The 21,150-nt window shown below is 42.9% G+C and overlaps 1 protein-coding gene and 1 long non-coding RNA gene across 3 annotated transcripts in view; one reads left to right on the plus strand and one right to left on the minus strand.

Annotated features, from left to right (window-relative positions):
- Positions 1-3,377, plus strand: part of EFEMP1 (EGF containing fibulin extracellular matrix protein 1) — a 48,894-nt gene extending 45,517 nt beyond the window's left edge. For both annotated transcript variants that reach the window (XM_080587537.1, XM_080587538.1), the window contains exons 10-11: positions 76-271; positions 2,187-3,377. In XM_080587537.1, the coding sequence (XP_080443663.1) occupies positions 76-271; positions 2,187-2,345 (355 nt within the window). In that variant the 3' untranslated portion in view covers positions 2,346-3,377. The remainder of the gene's footprint in view (positions 1-75; positions 272-2,186) is intronic.
- LOC308193191 lies at positions 264-21,135 on the minus strand. The gene is made up of 4 exons (XR_013949454.1): positions 20,644-21,135; positions 19,509-19,573; positions 10,023-10,094; positions 264-364 (listed from the first exon to the last, which is right to left on the minus strand). It is a non-coding gene; the product is annotated as an uncharacterized lncRNA (long non-coding RNA).
- Positions 21,136-21,150: the final 15 nt, after the last annotated feature.

The raw sequence follows: 21,150 nt of genomic DNA on the forward strand, positions 1-21,150 counted from the left end.
CTCAACAGGCAACACAATCAAATACAACAGAAATCATGTTTTCAAGTATCAAGTTTATCCATTTTTGTTTTTCAGCCGCTGTGTCTGCCCTGTATCAAACGCCATTTGCCGAGAGCTGCCTTACTCTGTTGTGTACAAATACATGAGCATCCGTTCAGACAGAACAGTGCCCTCTGATATCTTCCAGATTCAGGCAACCACTATTTATCCTAATACTATTAACACATTCCGGATCAAGTCTGGAAATGAAAATGGAGAATTTTACCTGAGAGTGAGTATTGGTTGAAGTCAGACCATGAGCAGGATATAAAACCACTGGTGCTACCAAGGTGTCGTGCCATTTTGAGAACTCCACCAAGTGTCCCTATAAGAGAAATACAGCATAGAAAGTTTATCAGCTTTTTAATATTCCCTTATTGAATGTACTTGGTTTACAGACTTCAAAAAGCTTTTACCTGCTCTGTCCAATAACTCCACAGACTGAGAATCAACCCACTGTAGTCACTTGAAAGGAACACCAGTAACATTCATGAATATTTAGCAATCACATCAGATTCACAAAACAGCTCTGCTTTTCACCCTGCACCAATGTCCCATGTGTATGTATTTAGAAGAGGGTCATAGAAAGATTCTTTGTACATTTTTAATTCCCCACACACAAAAAAGAAATTAAGTCAGGAATAGCTTGGGATGGAGTGCTGATTTCAAATGATAAATTCAGACAAACTTGCAACCAAGATTGTGTTGAACGAGAACTTTTTCTTCAGTGCTGCAGCAGTTTCAGAAAACCAGAAGTTCAAGTGACTTATGGCAGCAGTATTTCCTGCTGGTACAACGAATGCGAGTAGATACGCATGAATGAAACTGTCTGTAACATCTACCTTAAGATTTTTGAAATCAGATTTTTTTTGTAAGCTTAATATGGACAAATTCCTGGAAAATCCTTTGTTTCATGTGGCTTTACACTCAGTAAAACAGAAACAGCCCAGAAAATTTAAAACAGAGTTATTAGTTAGAAAGTTTTCATTTATCTATTTTTCTACAAATCCAAAGATTTCAGTGTTTTAATAGTACAATAGAAAAGTAAACCAAGATATGGCATTGCCTATTTACACCAAGTCTCCCCAAAATGGGAACAAGGAACTCCTCACTTGTCTGACTTGTTCTGGTACTGCCTGTAAGCCAGTGCTCTTCCCTGGATTTCTCTTCCCTGGATTTATTGCACATCAAAACCCCATGCCTACTCCCAAAATACCAACTGTTATTTAAGGTCGACAACTCTTAAGAACAAGTTCGCTCCAGCTCTAGGTAGGATAGGACTCCAACCCAGCCTCCAGACCGACTTTTAGACTGACAATTCCAATCTTCTGTTGCCACCCAACAAGAAATCACAGGTCTTAAATAAGGAAGTATGTGTTTATTCCTGCCAAAGCACCGCAGTAAACAAAGGCTTGCCTAGAAATTATTCCCATTGTTTGAGTCAAGTCTGAGCGAGGTCTCTGGACATGGATTCCTTTGTTTAACCTACTCAGTCCACATAGGGAAAAAATTATCATAGGTAAAGGGAGAGATGTGTACCCTTTTTATCATCTGTACATTTTGAAGCCTTTTTACAAGCCAGTGGCATGCCATCTTTCAGTCATGTCGCAGGGCCAGCAGCACAACGCCTGGAAAGAGCCCCAGGGGGCTATGAGAAGGGCAGCAACAGGCATAGAAGTTGCAAGAATTCCCAGTTTTTCAGGGAAAACAGCTTCTGGAGTATGAGCCATGGCACGGACTTAGAGTTTCCTCCACTGAACAAGCTACATCACTGTTAAATACATTAGGTTTCTCTTGGTGTACTTATTTTTCATGTATTTTAAAAGCTGATAGATGGGGATAAAACAAAAAAACATCCTGGGATAGATTACCACTTTTCAGATCCTTTAGGAGAGTCAGTATAAAGAGCAACAGATTTTGCAGCGCAGTTTATTCCTCTGAGCCCTAGTCAGGTAAAGCTTCCCCTCCAGCAAAGCCAGGTGTGAGATTAGTCATAACCATTTAAAAATGTTAAAATAATACTTACATTGTGCATCTCTGCGCTGAGACAGAGCATTTTTGTGGCGCAGTAACACACAAGCAGTCCCTTGATACAGCTAGGGAATCTTTTTAAATTTGAATTAAACTTTTTCCCTCCTTTCTTTCAGCAAACAAGTGCCGTAAGTGCAATGCTGGTGCTGGTGAAATCCCTATCGGGACCAAGAGAACACATCGTGGATCTGGAGATGCTAACAGTCAACAGCTTGAATTACCGTACAAGCTCGGTGTTGAGGCTAACGATAATAGTGGGACCTTATGCATTTTAGGGGTTTCCAGTAACCCTCCGCTGGCACTTAAAGCAGCCAAAGAATATTATCTTAAAGAAAGCACTTACTATTTTATTTATAGATTTTGCTCTTTTTTTATTTGTTTAGTAAAGTGATATCTTTAATCCACACATTACACGTGTAATTCAAAATTAGTAGATGTGTTCCATAGTATAACATGGGCATTGTCACTTTCTGTATAAAGATTTCAATCTTTTTTATTACCTTACTTGGCCTAGATACATACTACACTTTCGTATGAGAACTGTATGTTCATACTCTCCTGTAAAACTTCACACCCTTTCTAGCCAAATAGGTCATGCAATTAAAGGTGATCTTTTGTTGTTTTTATTTTTAAATTCTAATGCAGCTACTGACAATCTCAAAAGGAAAAAAATATAGTATGAATGATACACAAAGTACCGGTTATCTGATAAGCTAAAATATATTTCTTTTTAACTAACTTTGTAACAAAAATAAGTCAATAAAAATCTATTTCTGTAGACATTTATGTGCTATCAGTTGGTTTTTCTAATCTGGGTTGGGGGTAAAGTTATGTTGTAAGAAGTGTTTTGCATTGGGTTTTTATATGCAGATTGTGTTAACTGTGCCATTCTGCTGTCTCCAAGACAAACAGACCATAGTAAGAAAGTTTCTCCAACAATGAAAAACTCCAAATGGAAAAACACCATGCTGGGCACTTGCGTCAGTGCTTGCTCCCAAGAACACTGTTGGTGGTTACTGGTTAGAGGGATACAGCATTTTCAGACAGAAGTTAACATGCCGTTTTTCCAGAAATATGTTGCATTCTACAAATTAAGTGCATTTGCTTAAGTTATATCATATATTTTCAGGCACTGTCCTATTCCTGCTCTTATAATTTGGATGCATCATGTACAGTGTTCATAAAATTTATTTCTAATTCAAGAACTAATAGCATCTTTTGTAATATGTAAAATCTTATTTCTTGTTTAAAATGTAGCAGTTAATCCTTCGATGTACAAAATTTTTAATAAAGATCTCTTACCATAATGTATTTACTCCTTTTTGTTTGTCTGACCAAATCTTAACCACATTAGAGGGGTGAATATTCACCTACTGTGGAAGTCAGCAAAGGCCCCCCGAGTTCTGCAATGCCTTTGTGGAAGGACAAACTTTACCTACTGAGTTTTAATGCCATTAAGAAAAATGCCAAAAGAAAAACATACCAACACATACATGTCACTAGTTAGCTGGTGGTCTAAAGGAAGGAACCTCTATTCTACTTGAAGTTCATTTTCTGTAGAAGATACTTGAATAATGGATACATTACACGCACAAAACCCGCTTGCGGTAGAGACCCATGGATTCAGATTTACTGAGTGACTGAGTCACCCACAGTGAGGGCTTCCAGGGGCTGTGCCCAAAGAGAAGCACCGAGTGTGGCTGAAGGATCTGGCATCCAGAGGTCCCAGGACGCACAGCAAACCACGCTCCAGGATACAACTTGGAATCGGCCACAACCGCTCCAGTTTGGGGCAACATGTCCCCCACGCTCAGACAAATTGCAGAACAGGACCCTATCACCCAGCAGTCGTTCCTTCAGGCACTCATTTGTGGCTTTAAGCAAATACTCTGGCTGCCAACAGGGTCAGAGCACACGGTTGTGGCACAGGCCAGAAAAATAAATAGCGCTGGCACAAGGTCACGCTGTCATTGCCTGGGGCCCCAGGGCTGTGGGGTAAGACCACAGGTAGCCTTCAACCTCCTCCACAAAAAGGAACTCACCAACACCGAGCCAGATGGAGGCATTTAAACAGTTTTCCACAGCAAACACACTCACCACGCCCTCTGACATGCAAAGTTTGGCTCACGGGAAGCTCCTTCCTCTCCCCATTCATCTCTACAAGCCTGCTGGGTCTGACAGGTAGCTCCCTACCCCACCCTAGTGGGAAGGTAGACACCTCAGGTATTTAAATTCCTAAATAGCATAATACAGCATCACCCACTCTAGTAAAGAATTAATTTCGTTGTTTCTAGGTTTAAAAAAGGGCTATTTTCCCACATCCAGCAGAGCCAAAATAGCTTCACCTCCTTAAGCCCCAGCACCCACAGAGCACGGGGCCAGCCCCTGCTGCGAGCTCAAGAGCCACAAACCATCCCTGGTGTGCCCCTCACTGCCAGGCCCTGCCCCAAGGACTCACTCTGCCTTCAAGCTCCGCCAACACAAACAGGCTGCTTATTTACACCAATTTTATCACCAGCACACACTTGCAATCACTGGGAAAGCAGAGGAGCATTTGTGACAGCTGCACAACCACCCTGTCCCGTAGCAGCAAGAGGCCTGGCCAGGACCACAGCTGCTGTATCCACTCCAGTTTGCAGCCCCACCAGCCCCGAGCACGCTCCTTTCACTCGGCTGCAAATCCACAGTGCCTTTAGAATGCCATCAGTGCACCAGGCGCTTGAGTAACTTCCCTTTTGAATCTCTGCTTATCTGACAATGACCCCAAATTATCATTTATGTATGTGTACGTAAATACAACATACTTTGGTGGATAATACCCAAATCCAGGCAATTTACCTGGATTTCCTGGTAAACCCAGGAAGCTTGTACATACTGCAGGAACCACATACGTTCTTGGCTTCGGCACATGCATCCAATGGCATAAAAACAAAGGCAGTTGCAAGTCCAGCCTGCCCATTCCTCCACATCTCATCATGCTCATGGCCTTGACATAAACCATTTATTTCTGCGCAAACTGTCCTGCCAACTACCCCGCTCCCCATCTATTTGCAATATTCAGGTCAATGCAAGACAGCTTGCAACCCAAACCAGCCAAGCCAGGAGCTACCACGCTGCTCAGGAGCACAGATCCAGCTGCTTACCATCACTTGGATGTGGGCCTGCTGAGCCCAGGACACAGCCGATGGGTGTGCACCCCGCTGACCCATGCAACAGGAACCACAGCGCTCCCGCAGGAGCAGGAACAGCAGCAGCCCCTCCAAAACAAAACTGGGGCAGGACTGAGGAGCTGGAAGAGGGCAACTGGTGTTGTTTCAGATAGGCATGTGGTATGTGATGGAGCCTATGCTTATCCAAAAAGCCCATAAGCAAAAGCAGAAGGTGCCTTAGCAAGGAGAGGATTTGTACGCAGCGCTGTGCCAGAAAACCTGCGCGTTAACAGGTTCATCCTATCCTAAGGATGGGGAGTCCCAGCAAAACTGCTACAAGAGCTTAAATAACTGCTTGGGTTGAAAGGAACAGAGAAATCCCAAGGAAGGACCTGAAGGGAAGGCACTCACTCAGCTTTTGCTACAGCAATACCGTTATCAGTAACACGCTTCAGGAAAGTTTCTCATATAAATCTGCTGTCACTTGGAGAAGAACCTAAATCGGGATCACATGCAAAGTTTAATATCTCCTCAGAAATAGAAAAGAGGGAGGAAAAAGTTTTAAAGAAACAGGACTGAGTAAACAGAACTTCAGGGAAACAGAAAACAGTTCATTCACTTCCCTGAGACCACCTGAACGCAGAGCAGTGGGATTATTTTGCTTGGAAGGCTCACAAATGCAAGTTTATTGTTGAATCTCGTTTCCATGACTGCGAAGAGTTGCTTATGTTTTGAATGATCATCCATGTTTCTAACTTTATAACTCTCCTATTAAAATATAGAACAGCTGCTGCCCCAGTCAGCTGTTCGGCATATGGAGCCCACCAGGGACAAAGCCCACTGTTAACACGGAGAATTATTTTTAACGCCCTCACATTTCTAAACCTCACCATCATCTCAGCAAAATGGCACGCTTCCACCCTCCCCAGCTGGGGGAACACCTGCGTAATACAGCACTGAGCTCCACCACATCTGGTACAAAACCCAATTTTATTTCATCTGGCCAGCAGAAAGTTATCAGCCCCGGTGAACAGAAACAGGGCAAAAAGTTAACTGCATCTTGTATCTGGGGAGAGGCAGCTGTCTAGTTAAGTTGTTTATACAGCAAACATTTCTGTATATATTAGGAGGAAAGAGAGCTGTTTAATAAAATGGAGATGGCTTAGAGTTGCCAAAGCAAATTTGAAGGACAGAGTGCAACAGCTCTTGTTATTTTTGCATGGGGAAAAAATACAGTCCTATTTTGTATTGATATAGGCTACATACATTGAACAAGTGATCTTTTTTAAAAGAAATAAGCTCTCCGTTAACTCTTACTAAATCATCTGATTCATTGCATATATTCGCTCAGTAGAAAAAGCTGCAAGAATTACAGCAAGCACTGTACAGCACCAGTGTGACAAAGAGGCAGGAAAGTTGTCCCCTGCTATCTCAGAAAACACCTAGGTAGCAGGATTAGGGGCCGTGTGGATGGGACACAGCACTGCATCCTACAGACCTAAACACTGGATTTAGATACATTTCAGGGTTTGTTGTAACACACACACAGTTACTGCTCTCGCTTGAGCTGGAAATTATTCTTCCTGATCCCAAACCCCAACAGTCCCAGAAAAGACACCAGTACACACCAGTGCCCTGCATCTCCTCCAGCATGCTTCAGCCCAGAAATGACAGGAGTGGCTCTCAACAAGCCCCAGGTTCCGTCCCATCCTTGCAGGCACAGCTGCAGCACGGGAGCAGCACCAGCCAAACAGGGCACCTCAAGCACACTCCGTTGCATTTTGTCACCCAGCTTAATGAACCCCCCTACCTCCTCCCAGCCAAGAGGTATCACCTAAAGCCTCCGCAATTCTGGTCCAGAAGAACTGTACCAAGGATCCACCATCCCCATCCATACACCTGAACAAGGACACAAAGACACAAAGGCTTTCAAATTTAACAGGCTGCCAGCTGGGTTGACAACAGTAACATATTTATGCTTTTAAACTCTGAAACTACAACCATGGAAGTTGCACAGATACCTCAAAGCCTAAATCCTGCTGGTGCAACTCAAGAAACATCTGAATTTGCAACCACCTCCTCTTGAGGGTCACATTTTCTAGCGCTTTGAATGTTTCTGTTGTATCCACGTGCAACATATAGGAATGTTTCCTATACAGAACATATATAACAAACACCCAAGTGGGAAGTCAAGAGAGCAAAATCTTCGTAGGCGGCATGGAAACTAGGAAAACAAACAGATTTTGGAAGCTCAGAGCAAGGGCTGCAGAGGGGAAGCCAACATACCAAAGCAGCAGGGTAAAAGGCATTATTAAAATCAATGTCATCCTCTGCGAAGCTGAGGCTGTGTATGAATGAGAAAAAACAGGAGGCCAACGGAACGACTCACCAGTGCCTGGACTGGCAAACCCAGCCTCGTCCAGGCACAGCAGAGGTAAGGAGCCTCCCGGGAGGCCAAGGAGGCCAAGAGGTGGCTGATCAGGAAAAAAGACAACACCAGAGCAGAAAAACAAATTGAAGCTGCATCATGTTCCTGAAGGAGGAACTGGGCAATGCCGCTGTGCCAGAGCTGTTCCCACAGGCAGCACACCAGTGGACCTGCTGCCAGCCTAAAAGCTGATACAAGAAGGGGAGCAGCAAGTCCTGCCAATGACATCCAGCTGGTTGGGTCAGGACGAGGGCCTTCAGTGCCAGGGAAAGCTCCCACATATCAAGAAATAAGCCTCAGACAAAGCCAAAGGGGATAAATGTAAAGTGATGCACATGAGGAAAGCCACCCCAGCTTTAAGTGAGCAGCAGAGGAGCCTGACCTGGCCACAGCATCTTGGGAGGACAGCACCAAGGTCTAACAGCTCAGTGGAAACCACAGCTTCAAAAAGCAGCACCAGAAATAACAGGGGGTGCCACATCCATCATCCACATCAGCACCAGGTTTGGGGACCAGCGATCGCTCCCAGCTCAGCCAAAGCCACAAAAGCATTCAGCCAACTCAGATTGTACTCTGCAGGGGCTGTCGCTTCCCCCCAGAACCACCATTTTAAAGAAGGGACATAACAGTGCTCCTCCGAGTCAGGAAAGCAGAAAGGCATTTTGCACAGAAGGAACAGTGAATCGACTCCTACACAACAGCAGCTTCAAGAGGAAAATTCAACTTCAGCCCAGCTGAGAGGCAGTGCCTGCGGGAAGGCAGCAGGAGCCAGAGCCCTGCAAATTATGGTGTTTCTAGGAAAGCCACCTCTGGACACACTCGTTAGACACAAATTGACCCTCAAAGTGATTCAGAGCCTGACACTGAAAGCTTACATTCACTGCTCTCTCCCCCTGCAATAAACCAGGCTCCAGACAACATGAAACTGAGAAAATTTTAATCTGCTCCAAATTTAAATGAGGAAATACAGTGTACTGAGATCTTGATTCAACACAATTGGACTTAAAGGCAGTAATTAAAGAACAGGCTTAGCTCCTGTAGAGGTACCAATGGGGGGATAAAGAACACTTCCCACAATTACTAAAGACTTTCACATTAATATCTGCTTATTTTTCAGACATTTCAAGTTAATGGAAAAGAGCCAACTGCAATATTCTACAGCTCCTGGGGAACAAATATCCACATTCACCCCAGCACCCATCTCCTCCTCACTGCATTACTGCCTTTCCCCACAGAAAAAAGCCTGCCCCCAGTGTTTCCTGGGGCTGCTGTGTTTCACGAGAGCTTTAGAAGCTGGCAGAGGTGGGTGGGCAGGGGGGAGCGTGAAGCACTGTATCTAGCGCTTGCTGCGAGGTCAGCACGTTTGTATTGCAAACCAAACCCCAAGGATCAACATGGTAATGTGAGACCTCAGTGGGGTCAGAAGATTTCTGCCTCTGCTCTGGTATGCTGGGGAAGGAAGACCCAAATTATACAGTGAACATCTCCAGTAGAGCACTAAGATTTCATTAGGAACAACTACTATTGGATAGTCCTTCTATTGCACAAAGGCCGCAGTTTCTTCTGTTGTCTGCAAACATGGAGTAGATCAAGTTGACAGATGCCTATGTCCTATTGCAAACCAGACTCGTGCATCATTTTCCCCACTCTCACTGGGAAACAGACAAACCGCATTGAAACTTCTGCAGCAGCAGTGTTTTGTGAGCCTGCTCCATCTGCAGTTCAGCTCCCACTGGCATTAGAAAGCTGTCCCCTCCAACAGCCCTTTCTTCCCCTCTATGAAGCACTGGCATCGCTGGCTGCTACGATTTACTTCATAGAAGCTTGAAACTTGCTAAATTGCATCTCAAACATTTTTCAGGAATGTTTCATTGCTCAGTTTAGGATTCCCCCTCCATTTCTGGAGTTAGCAGAAATTAAAATGAAGCTGCAGTGACGACATGGCACTAACACAACTTCAAATTGTGGTTTGCACAAAGCCTGTTTGCATGCAAACAAAGCAAAGTTACAAACAGAGGTACAACGTTCACATCATGGCAGAAGTGATAAAGCCTCCCTGAAAGATGTTATATACATGTTATATACATGACATCCATGCAGCACTGACAAGTGAAGAGAATTTTGTTGGTACCAACATCCCAGTCAAATCCATCCCCTGCAAGGTATCAAGGTAACTAAAACATGTTTCTAAGCTTGCTGGCCTGGCCTTCTCCTATCAAGAATTAGCAGTGAAGTTGCTACTGATATCTTCAAATAATTTGAGGCACATTTTTGGGGGGGACAGAGCACCCCAGCCCAGCATCACCCATCTCTGACCTGCCTCCCCCATGGGCTGCAGACATCCCACCACATCCTCTGCTGCAGCCTTCTCTTACCTGAACTCAGTCCCTCCACTGCTGTCACACAGCTACAGGGATAATCTCCATCTTGGGACAGCCGGGATGTTTCTATGGAGCAGAACAAAAGAAATGTTAGCCTTTAGCATTACCCAAATTTGCACACACTTGGGATCAAGGGTTTTGTTTTTTGCTCTCAACCACCATCACCCAAGACAAAAACAGTGCTTCAGGGTGAAAATATACTGTCTAGATGTTTAGAAGGATCAGCCTTGCTCTGAAAATTAGATGATGCTTTCAGGCAATGTGGGATAGTTGGTGACGGGGACTTTCTCATGCCACAGGCCCCAAAATCACCCTGGATCAGCCACACAAACTGGGGCATTTTGACAGCCGCTTCCTGAGGTTGCCTGGAGTCCCAGAAAGGATGTAAAATATTTGTAGTAATTCCCTGAACAAACCCAAGAGGCTTCCTCGAAGCAGAGCCCTCCGCTCTGTTGACTCGCACTTTTAAAAGGTAATATAAATTCCACTTAGACTGGTTTGTTTTGATGTTGAAAATTGGTCTCCATAGACATGGTTGAAACCATGCCCTGGAGTGCTGAGGCCAGAGCCAACAACCACACGGCCATTCGTCAGCACACAACCCGCGAGGTTTGGGAGGTGTAAATGCCACCACGGGGGGACCAGGGAAAGGCCAGGGGACCGAGGGGGGGACAGAGCACTGGGGCCGCCCCTCATGTCCTTTGTCACTCCCCCACCACAGCCCCATCCCACTGCTCACATTTTCCTTCACCAGGCACAAGCAAGTGGGCAAAAAGCCCCAGAGAGCTCACAGGAAGCCTAAAAACATTTTCTTAAGAAAAGCTCACTCTGCATTGCCCCACAGCAGCTGCCTCAAAGGCTGACACAGTGAGGATCATGGCTGCCAAGCAGAAACAGCAATAAAAAAAATGTAAGAGTGAGACAAACAGGGGGAATGCATAGAGAAAAGACAAGTAGAGGTTTTTATATGGAAATTTATATTGAGGGTAACATTCCTGCCTAACACAAGTTTTTTAATACTTCCGGATGCAAGCCTGGAGCCAAAAATCCAGTGAGGTCTGATGCTACAGCAGTGTTTAATGCAGGGATGAGGAACATTTTCCAAGAGCTCCAGGTTTCTTCAGTACCAAGACTCATCCAGAACAACAACAATTCCAGCTCTGCCCCCAAAACCCCACCACAGCACCCCAGCAGGAAAACATCACAAGCCCCAAGAGGCCAAAACATTCAGGTCCACCTGAGCATCAGGATGCACAGGTTGGTTTCCCAAGGCCAGCTCAGCACTGAGCACAGCTCAGGATGGCCATGAGGGTGACACCAGGAGGAGATGGCACTGAGACATGTCCCCCAGGTCAGCAGTGAAACAGGCTGGAGCTCCCTGAGCACTGCACAGAACAGTCTGTCTGTCCCATGGGCACTGCAGCTGCCAAGGCCAGCTGCTGCTTGGTTTCTGAGTTACACCAGTTCCTCCCATATAAGATTAAGCCATCTTGAGGCTACTTCAGCTTATACATGGGAGGTTTTGAGCATTTCTGACATTTTGCAGCTCATGCCCTGCCTGTTTTCCTGCTCACCTTATTTTACCTCCTTCAAGCGCACCTGTTCACATTTACAAGCTCACACGCTTCTCTCCAGGGCTCCAAAATATCAAAAGGACCACTCAGCAAAATAGCACCTCACCCACATGCAAAATGGAGCCCTCAGTGCCATGCAGCTCAGCTCAAACCACATGAGTTCAGCTCAAAGTACATAGGACCTTGTTTGCTCAGATGCATCCATCACTCCACAACATGCTTCTTACCTTTTGAGACACTTCTGGGTTCATTAAATCCCACTTGCTTATTAAAAGTGCCAATAACATATCCTAGAAATAAATAAGTGAGCTGTTAATCTTAAAAGCTTAAATTTGAAGTCCATCTTGGTCAGCTCCACATGAAAGACAGATACCAAATGAAAAAGCCCAATAATTTTGAAAGTCTCAAAATTCCTGATTTGTTTACTTATTTGACTGCACATAATTTCAGTCTAGCACAGGCCTGCTCAGGTGCCAGACCTCATTCCCAAGTCTGCTCTGTCAACAGTAAGTATACAGTTGAACTTGAATGCTACACAGGTATGAGCCAGCTTTTTAAGTTTTGCCAAAAATTAGATCAAATATAAAGATCAATGCCCCTCCTGGTTGTCACTAGTTACCACTGTGGGGAAATCAGTTACCAATGTGACTGGTCATGTTCAAACTGCAAACAATTAAATCCCCATATTTGCCTAGCCAGAGAAGTAAATATATTTTAAGGAGATCTCTTTTTCTCTGTACATTTCCGAATGCACCAAGAAGATGAACAGGCATAAATGGACAGTACTGGTGTGCACAGTAACTGCCTTCATTGTAAAGGCAGCTCACAATGTACCACAAAATGGCATAGCTAGAGCTCCAAAGCCATAAACTGAAACACCAGCTGAAGCAACACCATACAAGAAGCTCCAAGCAGGGCTTTGAAACTCAAACACTGTTTGCTGGGATCCAGACAAAGATTGGAGACAAAAAATTAGGAAGACAGCAGCAATTATATACAGATCTTGCCCATACAACCAGTTCATACCAAGCTGGGCCTTGGATCCGCTAGAGGCTATTGTCTACCTGTAATACAGAAAAAAACTCCCTCTAAATGCATAAGCATTTATAACTGAATCTGCATTTGATGGGTGTTAAGAATGTATTTTAAAAATTACAAGAAAGCATTGGAACTGCAATCAATTCCCCCACAAAAAAAGAGCTGACTGGCTGGTTCTGTGAGACCAGAGGCACTGGCTCTACAGCAGCTGCTTCAGAAGGCTTTGTAAAATATCTGCATGTCAACCTGTACAATAATTATACACATCACTGGTTCACACACACCTCTAGCACCTTGATACAATGAAATTCCACTCCTGGACTTCTGAAGATCTCAGAAACCAACAAGCACCTGCTGAAGGAGGTTTTTAAGCAGCTTCATGAAGACAGGAGCATTAAAACTCCATATTGTGTGGCAGAGTTCATCACCACAAAACACAACTCAAACTCCCACAGAACTGTTGTAGGCAGGCTTCACCTCACCCACCTCTAACAGGGACAAAATATGAACAAAAAGCACATTTTCATGTCATCTAGGGGATTTGGGGGGAGCAGGACAGCTGATGAGGTGAGCATGTTGGTAACTAGCCCGGCCAGGGGACACACAGCCCCCAGCCACCTCAAGACTTCACCAGGGCCCGGCCCAGCTACTAAGGCCTGGCCAAGGGCTGCCACCAGCAGCCACAGGGGAGAAATCTCCTCCAGGAGGAAGATGCAGAAGCTGAACAGACACCCCAAATGTACCTGCAGCAGTTTTTTTGCTTGTTTGTTTTCTGTTTTTTAAACTGCAATCCAAAAGCATATCCCACATAGCAGCAAGGCACTGAGACACAGGCCTAGCTGTGGAGGCCAACAATATCCAGACCTGGCAGCATTAGCCAAGAAATTGTTCTATCCTTCTCTGCCTCACCCAGGCTTTAAATCCTTCCAAAGGTCAAAAAAATTACACCTGATGATTTTCCTAAAGGAAAAAACAATGTGGGAAGCTGAATTAAATGAGAGCACATTACTGACAACATCCTGAATATGGCTGCTGTGAGCTTGCATGCATGTGGTTATACATGCCTGTACATGGCCATTTAAATATCCTGAAATAGCAATAACAATTAAAAATCACTTAATGATAGGCATTTCTTCAAAGCTGGGCTGTAGACTCTGAAACCAAGGGCAGAGGGATAGAGTATAACCTATCCTGGGAATATCACCTCAGAGCTGTTTTAGAAATCAGTCTAGCACCACAGATCTAAGAATCATCACACCATGAACAAACTTCTGCTTTTCCTTCATATGCTCCTTATACCCACTATACGAAGAGTTGCAAACAACGTACAAGGGTTACATGTGGGCTTTCAGGGTGCTCTTAGAACAGGGCATTCTTTTTTTTTTTTTTCCCTCCATCCAAAGTCTTTCCTGTATTTTGACTGCTGCAGTTGCTACTGCTGTGTTTTAAAACTTCATATATTCTTCCACACATTCAGATCCCAAAATGTAGTTGACTATTCTTAGCTTTAAAGAGCAGAAAACCTTATGACTATCAACAGTTATCACTCTACTACTTTTACCAACAATTCTGGCATTTTGAGCTAGTTGCAGCTTGTGTAAGTAACCACAAGAACTGAATACCACATACCTAACTCCTTTACAAACCTTGCTTTCAGCAATGCAGTAACATGCAAGTATAACTATAGTAAGTGATGATGGGATTTATAACTGAGCCCTGACAATTTTTTTCCCCAAAAAATTAACCTTAAACTGCCTTTTTTCATTCTTTTTATAGATTACATGTTATCTCCTAATCAGGAGACCTAGATGAAATTGTAGTATTTTTTTTTATACCCCAAAAGCTAACACTGATATTTTTCACCTAAGAAAAATACATTAAAAGTGAACATAAACATGTAGGGACTCCCAGGAGTCATTTTGAAGAAATAAGGTTATTCCAATTCTATCATATTTGTTTGTAGTAAAATGAGAAAGCTCCTTACAGTGGCTTGACCCAGTCCTGCCAAAATCAATGACATGTCACAGTGAGAGGATAGAGCCAACATGCTGGAAATGGATCAAGGATACAGAACAGGATGACAAACTGCTGGATCATTAGCTCTTAATTTAAGCTTAGACCTTCTTTTTAAGGCAAGTGGATGAGAACAGTAAACAAAACCCACATCAATCACCACATCCACACGGTTTCCAACTCCTATTTATAGTTTTACTTTGAAATTAAGGAGAAAAATGCAAACCATCATGCCAAACTGGAAAGAGAGGGAATGGATAAGGCTGCTGCTTTATTTCAAGCGTGCCTTCCATCATGCCCATAGAGTTGATGCAAGCTCCAAGTTTGTCACTGTCCAAAGTTTCGATCTAGCCAGTTAGAAAAAATAAAGACTTGCCTTGCATTTCACAGACAGCAAATATAAAAATGATTTAACTGTTAAAGTGTGTTTAAAAAAATAAGACACCAAGTTCAAGCACTCCTCTTATACGAAAGCTTAAATGATCATTAAATAGCTTTTTCAAAACGCCTTATCCAAGCTACATAGTCATAACTAGCTTTTCAATAGATTAGAAGAGCTCCAAGTTTATCTTTTCAATTGTTTTCTTATCAAGATCTGATGTACAGATGAATCACATTTCACCTTCACCCCACACTCCACTGCCCACTTGAGCCACACCATCAGTCCTCATTGCTGCCCTCCTCCATCCCCCTCAGCTTGTTTAATTACCACATCTTTCACTCATCCATTTGGAGTGAAGACAGAAGTCTTCCATGGTATCAGAAGCATTGTTAATTCAGTTTTGGGAAGAGAACTAAAATCATCCCATACAGCCAGAGGGCTTTTATATTTCTCTGTTAAACTGCTTTTTCCTTGGTTTTCTTTTATTTTTCTTTTTATGTGTGTGTGTTTGTTTTTTTTTTTAAGAAAGCATTGAATGCTCAGAGTTAATTTAAATGCCTGAAAAGGCTTAAAATTACACCTCAGGGTCCTCCTTTTTAAGCTATGGGTTTAACAGCGCCTTAGTATTCCCATTGTGCACACACAAATGTCAACTAATAATCTCTTGAAAAGAAATTGTAAGTTTTCCTCATTTGTGTAAATGTTCCCTTTCTCTCCAAGTAAATAAAACTTTTATTTTTCTCCTGTGCCACTCATTCATTCCCACAAGTTAAAAATTACCCATGAGTATTTTGCTTGATGACACCAAATAGGCACGCTGTGGATTCATCTCTAGGATTAGAGCCCTATGAAGTAGTATGTAATGAAAAGCAAACTGTTGGTTTCTAGTATTCCACAAATATTCGGTGCACACACACATCAAATTTCCAAGCAAGCTGCAGTGGGGGCGTGTGGGCAGAAGCCACGCTGTGCAAGACTGCCTTGGCCTGGCCTGCACCACCATCTCCCCTGGTCAGCTAACCAGTGCCATCGCATGGCAGAAGATTAAATAGGCAAAGGTGCACGAAATAACTCATTTTAGGATGTTCCTCCATCCAGGGAGCTTTCTGCAAGTCTTCACAGGGTATTCTCAATTTCTTCACCATGGATAAAAGACATCTTAAGGAAAGAGAAACATTCTCACCACAAAAAGTGGTTTTCAAAGCCTTTCTCTGAGCTCTGAGTAGCATCCCCTCAGCCAGAATTTGGGATAGCAACGGAAGGGGACTTGCAAAACACGCAATGGCATAAACCGAGACCTATGAGGCCACAGCCACTGTGAGTTGATAGATGATCCTCACCCCTGCTTGCAAGAATTTCTTCAAGAAAGCCCTCTTTCCTCTCAGTATTTTATTTCCAACTCCATCAGCTGCTGCCTCTCAGCTCAAGGCAACTGTGCTCCCACATTCACATCTAATGTTAGTTGCCCAGATTTCACAATTTACAACATTTACACATTTATCCCCATACCTCCTTTTTCCAACCAAAATGCCCTCATTTATGACAACGCAACAAATGAAGAACAAGTATTCTAGGTCCACCTACTCAGTGCTGTGCTCTGCCCAATCCCATGAACATCCCTCACTCTCCAGCTCAGGACCCATCTCCAAAGCACATTTAGCAAATTCAAGAATCTATAAATATTTAATAGAAATCTTTACAGAAGCTCAAATGCTAAATGAAGGATTTACTGGGCCTACACACTTTAAGTAAATATACATGTAGCAATTGCATTTTATCCATCAACTCAAAATGAAACACAACTACTTCTTAACACTACATCTTTTAAAGCATCAGAAAGCCCTCTGCTGAAGAGACACCTTACCTCTTACATCACCAGGATGCACTGTTTGAAAACAGGCTGCTGAAAAAGTACAGTAAACTGCACACATTTATTACAGTGGGTGTATGATAGACTACATATAAACACATATGTATGTATAGATACACGTATAGCTCAATTACTAAAAGTTACCCCAAGAGCTTTTTGGAAGAAAGAAAAGAGATTTCCTCTGGCAACCATTCTATCCTCTGAGTTACTCATGCTTCATAGGGTCCTCAGGGCTCAAACAAACAGGAACAAAAGAAACACGTATACCTCACTTCAGAAATCACAGCATTAATTCAGGAAAGAGAGATCCACATTTGCAACTGTTTCTTCTGCGCTCACGCATTTACCTAAGAGAATTACTTAGTGATAGAGATGCCCAAGTTATTCAGGAGACCATCACAGCTTGCAAGGACTGCAGAGCTGAAGCAGTTAGCCACATCTCCTGTTTGCAACCATCTGCTGCTCCTGGAATGAAGACACCCAAGTAGCAAGGCAACACACTGCTTTCCCAAGAAGAGCAGCACCCATCTGCTATGGAACGATTGATTATTAAGTCCATCCAAGTGAGTTTTCTGAAAAAAGTAGGGAGATTTACTCAAGCAATTATTGCAGTTAATGCAAACTAAGGAAAACATGAAAGCTATCAGAAAAGACACAGTAGGGTATTAAAGAAGAGATAACCACGACAAAAAAAAAAGGGGGGGGGGGGCAAGTAAAAGAGAAAATAAGTTGTTGTAAAATCTTATTTCAATATATTCTTCTAAGGCTGTTTTTGAAAGCTAGGATGAGAGCTACAAATCCTACTAAAATAAGTTTACCAGTTCATAAAAGATGCTTTTCAGGTGTGGCATATGAACAGGCTCCTAGGTATGTTTAATGCTGGTCCCAATCACAACCCATAGGTGCCTTTTACACTGCAATGAAATCAGCAGCTTGAGATGTCCCATCTGGGTACAAGCTGGGGATGTTGGTATAGCTAGGCCACTGTTGGGAAGCTTTATCAAGACAGTAGCAGGCATGATTATTTATTTATTTATTTATTTGAATATAGATTTGCCTTTATCTGCAACAGCGGTAAAAAGAGGAGGAAAACAATCGCTGCAATGGTAGATTTTTAATTCAAAGTAAGTGCTGCTTTTTTTTCTTCTCATTCCCCATAAACTGTTTTTACATAGCTAAGCTTGTGCAATGGGTTTTGCTTTCAAAAAGATGAAAAAAAGTAGTAGGTACATGGAACTTCATACTAGAGCTATTTCAGGAGTTTGATTTCATTTTATACCGTAAGGTAGTGTACAAACTTAAGCCTGGGTGAAAGCAGCACTGTAAGAAGTCATTTAATGAAAGTGTACGTAAAAAAGAATAAGTGCAGCAGCCAGCATGAGGGCTTATGTTTTATCTTCTATGGTGGTAAAGCCCTACTTGTGCAAAAACTCATAAATGTTAAGGACCATTTAGGATGTAATGTCAGATTATTCATGAGGAATTTCTAAAGGAGCAACATAATCTTTAAGAGACTTGTGTTTGTATATATTATGGTGGCAAAATTTTCAAAGCAATCTTTGCTCTGAAATACTGTAAAATAAATAAATAAATAAATAAAAGTTGTACCAAGAATGGACACTGAAAGTTCTGTCCTGTGGGGATGTGCCATGTATCATTGGACGATTAGAACACCACCCCAAGAAAGACTTTCCCTGAGTCCTTCCTCTCAAACCTCCCTCTCTGTTGGGCTTCTTGTAAGAGCAGCCTGGCCAACCCAATTTAAAGGCTACCAAGAGATAAAAGCCTGCTTGAAGCTTTTTTTTTTTTTTTGGGGGTGGGGTGGGGAGGTGGTGGTGTTGAGTATGTTATAACATACTCCTTGGAGTATGTGTATAAATTTCAATTAGCATTTTGAGCATGCCCTTAGGATTCTGGATGGATATATTTCAATAAAACAGTGAAGAGAAACCTATCTCCACATTGCATCTGCTATTCATAAGCATAACTTTGGAACAAAAACACATCTCTTATCCTGGTCCCAAACTAGATGGGGAAATGTGCATGAAGAAGCTAGAAGTGAATAGTTCTTGGGCAGTATACGTTGTTATTAATTAATTAATCTGATTAAGCATCTAGGTTGAGAAAAATACCAGAGGAAAATATTTAAATAAAATGTAGGCAAAGTGTTGAATAAGTGAATTGTATTCTAGCTTTTTCATGTGATCAAGCATGAATTTTCTTTGCTTTCTAGTATCTTGAAGTAAATCTGAATTCTTGTCCTTTTTCTGTTTCAGTGGTATGGCCTTAACATGTTAGCCCATGACAGTTATGAAGTTAAGCCCGTAAACCTAAGGCTTCTCATTTTGGTGAGTGTGGAAAAAGCTATCTAATAATTTTGGTTTAAGTCAAAAGATCTGTTTTCAATGCTTACTGTTGTTTGTGAACTGTTTAAGTCTTCTAATGCATTTTCAAATGGAAAAAATGACAAGGTTGATCATTACTTCTCAAAAGCATCATCTGAAAAATAGTTTTTCTAATGTTTATTCTGGATTCTTTTTACAACCATACATAATCTCAGCTATACAATTCATTCTTTGGTACAAGTAATGCGGATGAATTACCTTTTTTTTCTTCCTGAAGCATACATTTTGCATGGCCGCTTCTTAGTTTGAAAGTGACGGCATTTCTGTAAGAAAGATTTCAGAACAATGTCAGAACACAAGTTTTGACTATGTAACATGATTGATCACCGAAGTTAGGAGAACAGGATGTCACGGTTTCTTTTACATATAAATTATTGAGATGAAGCGTCAGGCATCTGGAGCTAATGGAAAAGTTTGTTGTATGCTGGTTACTCTTGACAAGTAAAATGTTCATGAGAAACACTTCACGCTAATTTTGTGTGGGTTTGTCCCTTGTGTGGGATGGATGGTGCCTTCTAGAAGAGGTTCATTTCTAGATTGCTTTTAAATCATCCTTACACATTTCTCCTCCAGGCCTTCATGATGCTTCTTCCTAAATTCTCCAACATTGTTCTGTTCAACCTCGACAGACTCTTGCTTTATGTTCACCTTCCACGAAATGCTACCCTGCTGTCTTTTCTTTGCCTGTCACTTGTAACATGCATTTCTCTGCTTTAAGTGTGTTGGCTTCCCACTAATTTAAGCTTTAAAAGCCCTAACTAACTGTCTCCTATGCTTAACAACTGAAGATAAGATTGTGTTACTTGTGACCTTTGCATTATATGAGTGTTTCCAAGTACTGCTTTTTCCCCTCTCACAAAATCAAATGCATTATTATAACACAGAGCTTCCTAGCTCACAGCAAGTAGGCATTCGGAATTTTAATTGAGTAATAGTGACACAAAAATCTTTCCAGGATGTCAGCAGCAGAGCAAACAGGAATGCTAAAAACCTGGTGAACATTCTTGATCTGCTACCTAATGTATTTCTGTACCAAAATAAAACTGCAGCAGTGAATTCTGGGTCTGACTGAAGCTCTTAGCCCTACCCAGGCCAAACCCCAAGTTTCTAGATCATTTTATTTCTGCTCTGTCTTGCCAAAAAGGTAAGAAACTTGTTGGCACAGAAGAAAAACTATTACTTGGGCTGTTCACAAAGCCCATGAATGTGGTTTTTACAAATGCTGACAAAATGGCAGGAAAATCCTGTGAAGGAACCGATGAGCGAGCAATATTGAAACAGCACTGGAACCAATCTGGTAATAAACTGCCTTAAATTTTTAATGAAATCTTACCCAGGTTTAAGCCGTGGTCTCCTGATGGCCCAAATTTTGGAGGGAACATGGCAGTTTGCGTTGTGGCAGGCCTGGTGGATGCTGCTCTGAAGAGCGGGGCAGTGGCAGGGCCTTGCTGGCCACCAGCATGGCTCTTCCTGCTCGCAGGCCCTGCAGCCCTAGATTTGTGAGGTGTTATTGTGGTTTTTGAGCTTTGCACCTAAGAAGTTCACATGGGACACGGTTTTCAGGGGAAAACAATTCAAAATGTGGTGGGTTTTGTGTATGTGTGTGTTTTTATTTTCCTTTTAGGCCTTTAAGGTGACAGTGACGCCTTGAGTGCCGGGGCTGTGACGTCTGGCCCCGTGACGGGACCAGCGCTCCCCTCACTGCCCCCCCGGCCATGGCGGCTCGGTGCCGTTGGCCCACCCGGCGCCGCCTGTCCCTGCGCGGGCTCCGTAGCCGGCGGAGCTCCGCCAGGGGGCGCCGGGCCGCGCTGACGCCACGGAACGGGGACGGCGGGCGGGG

Source organism: Anser brachyrhynchus (genome assembly GCF_964034855.1).
Source record: "Anser brachyrhynchus genome assembly, chromosome: 3".
Classification (NCBI taxonomy): Eukaryota; Metazoa; Chordata; class Aves; order Anseriformes; family Anatidae; genus Anser; species Anser brachyrhynchus.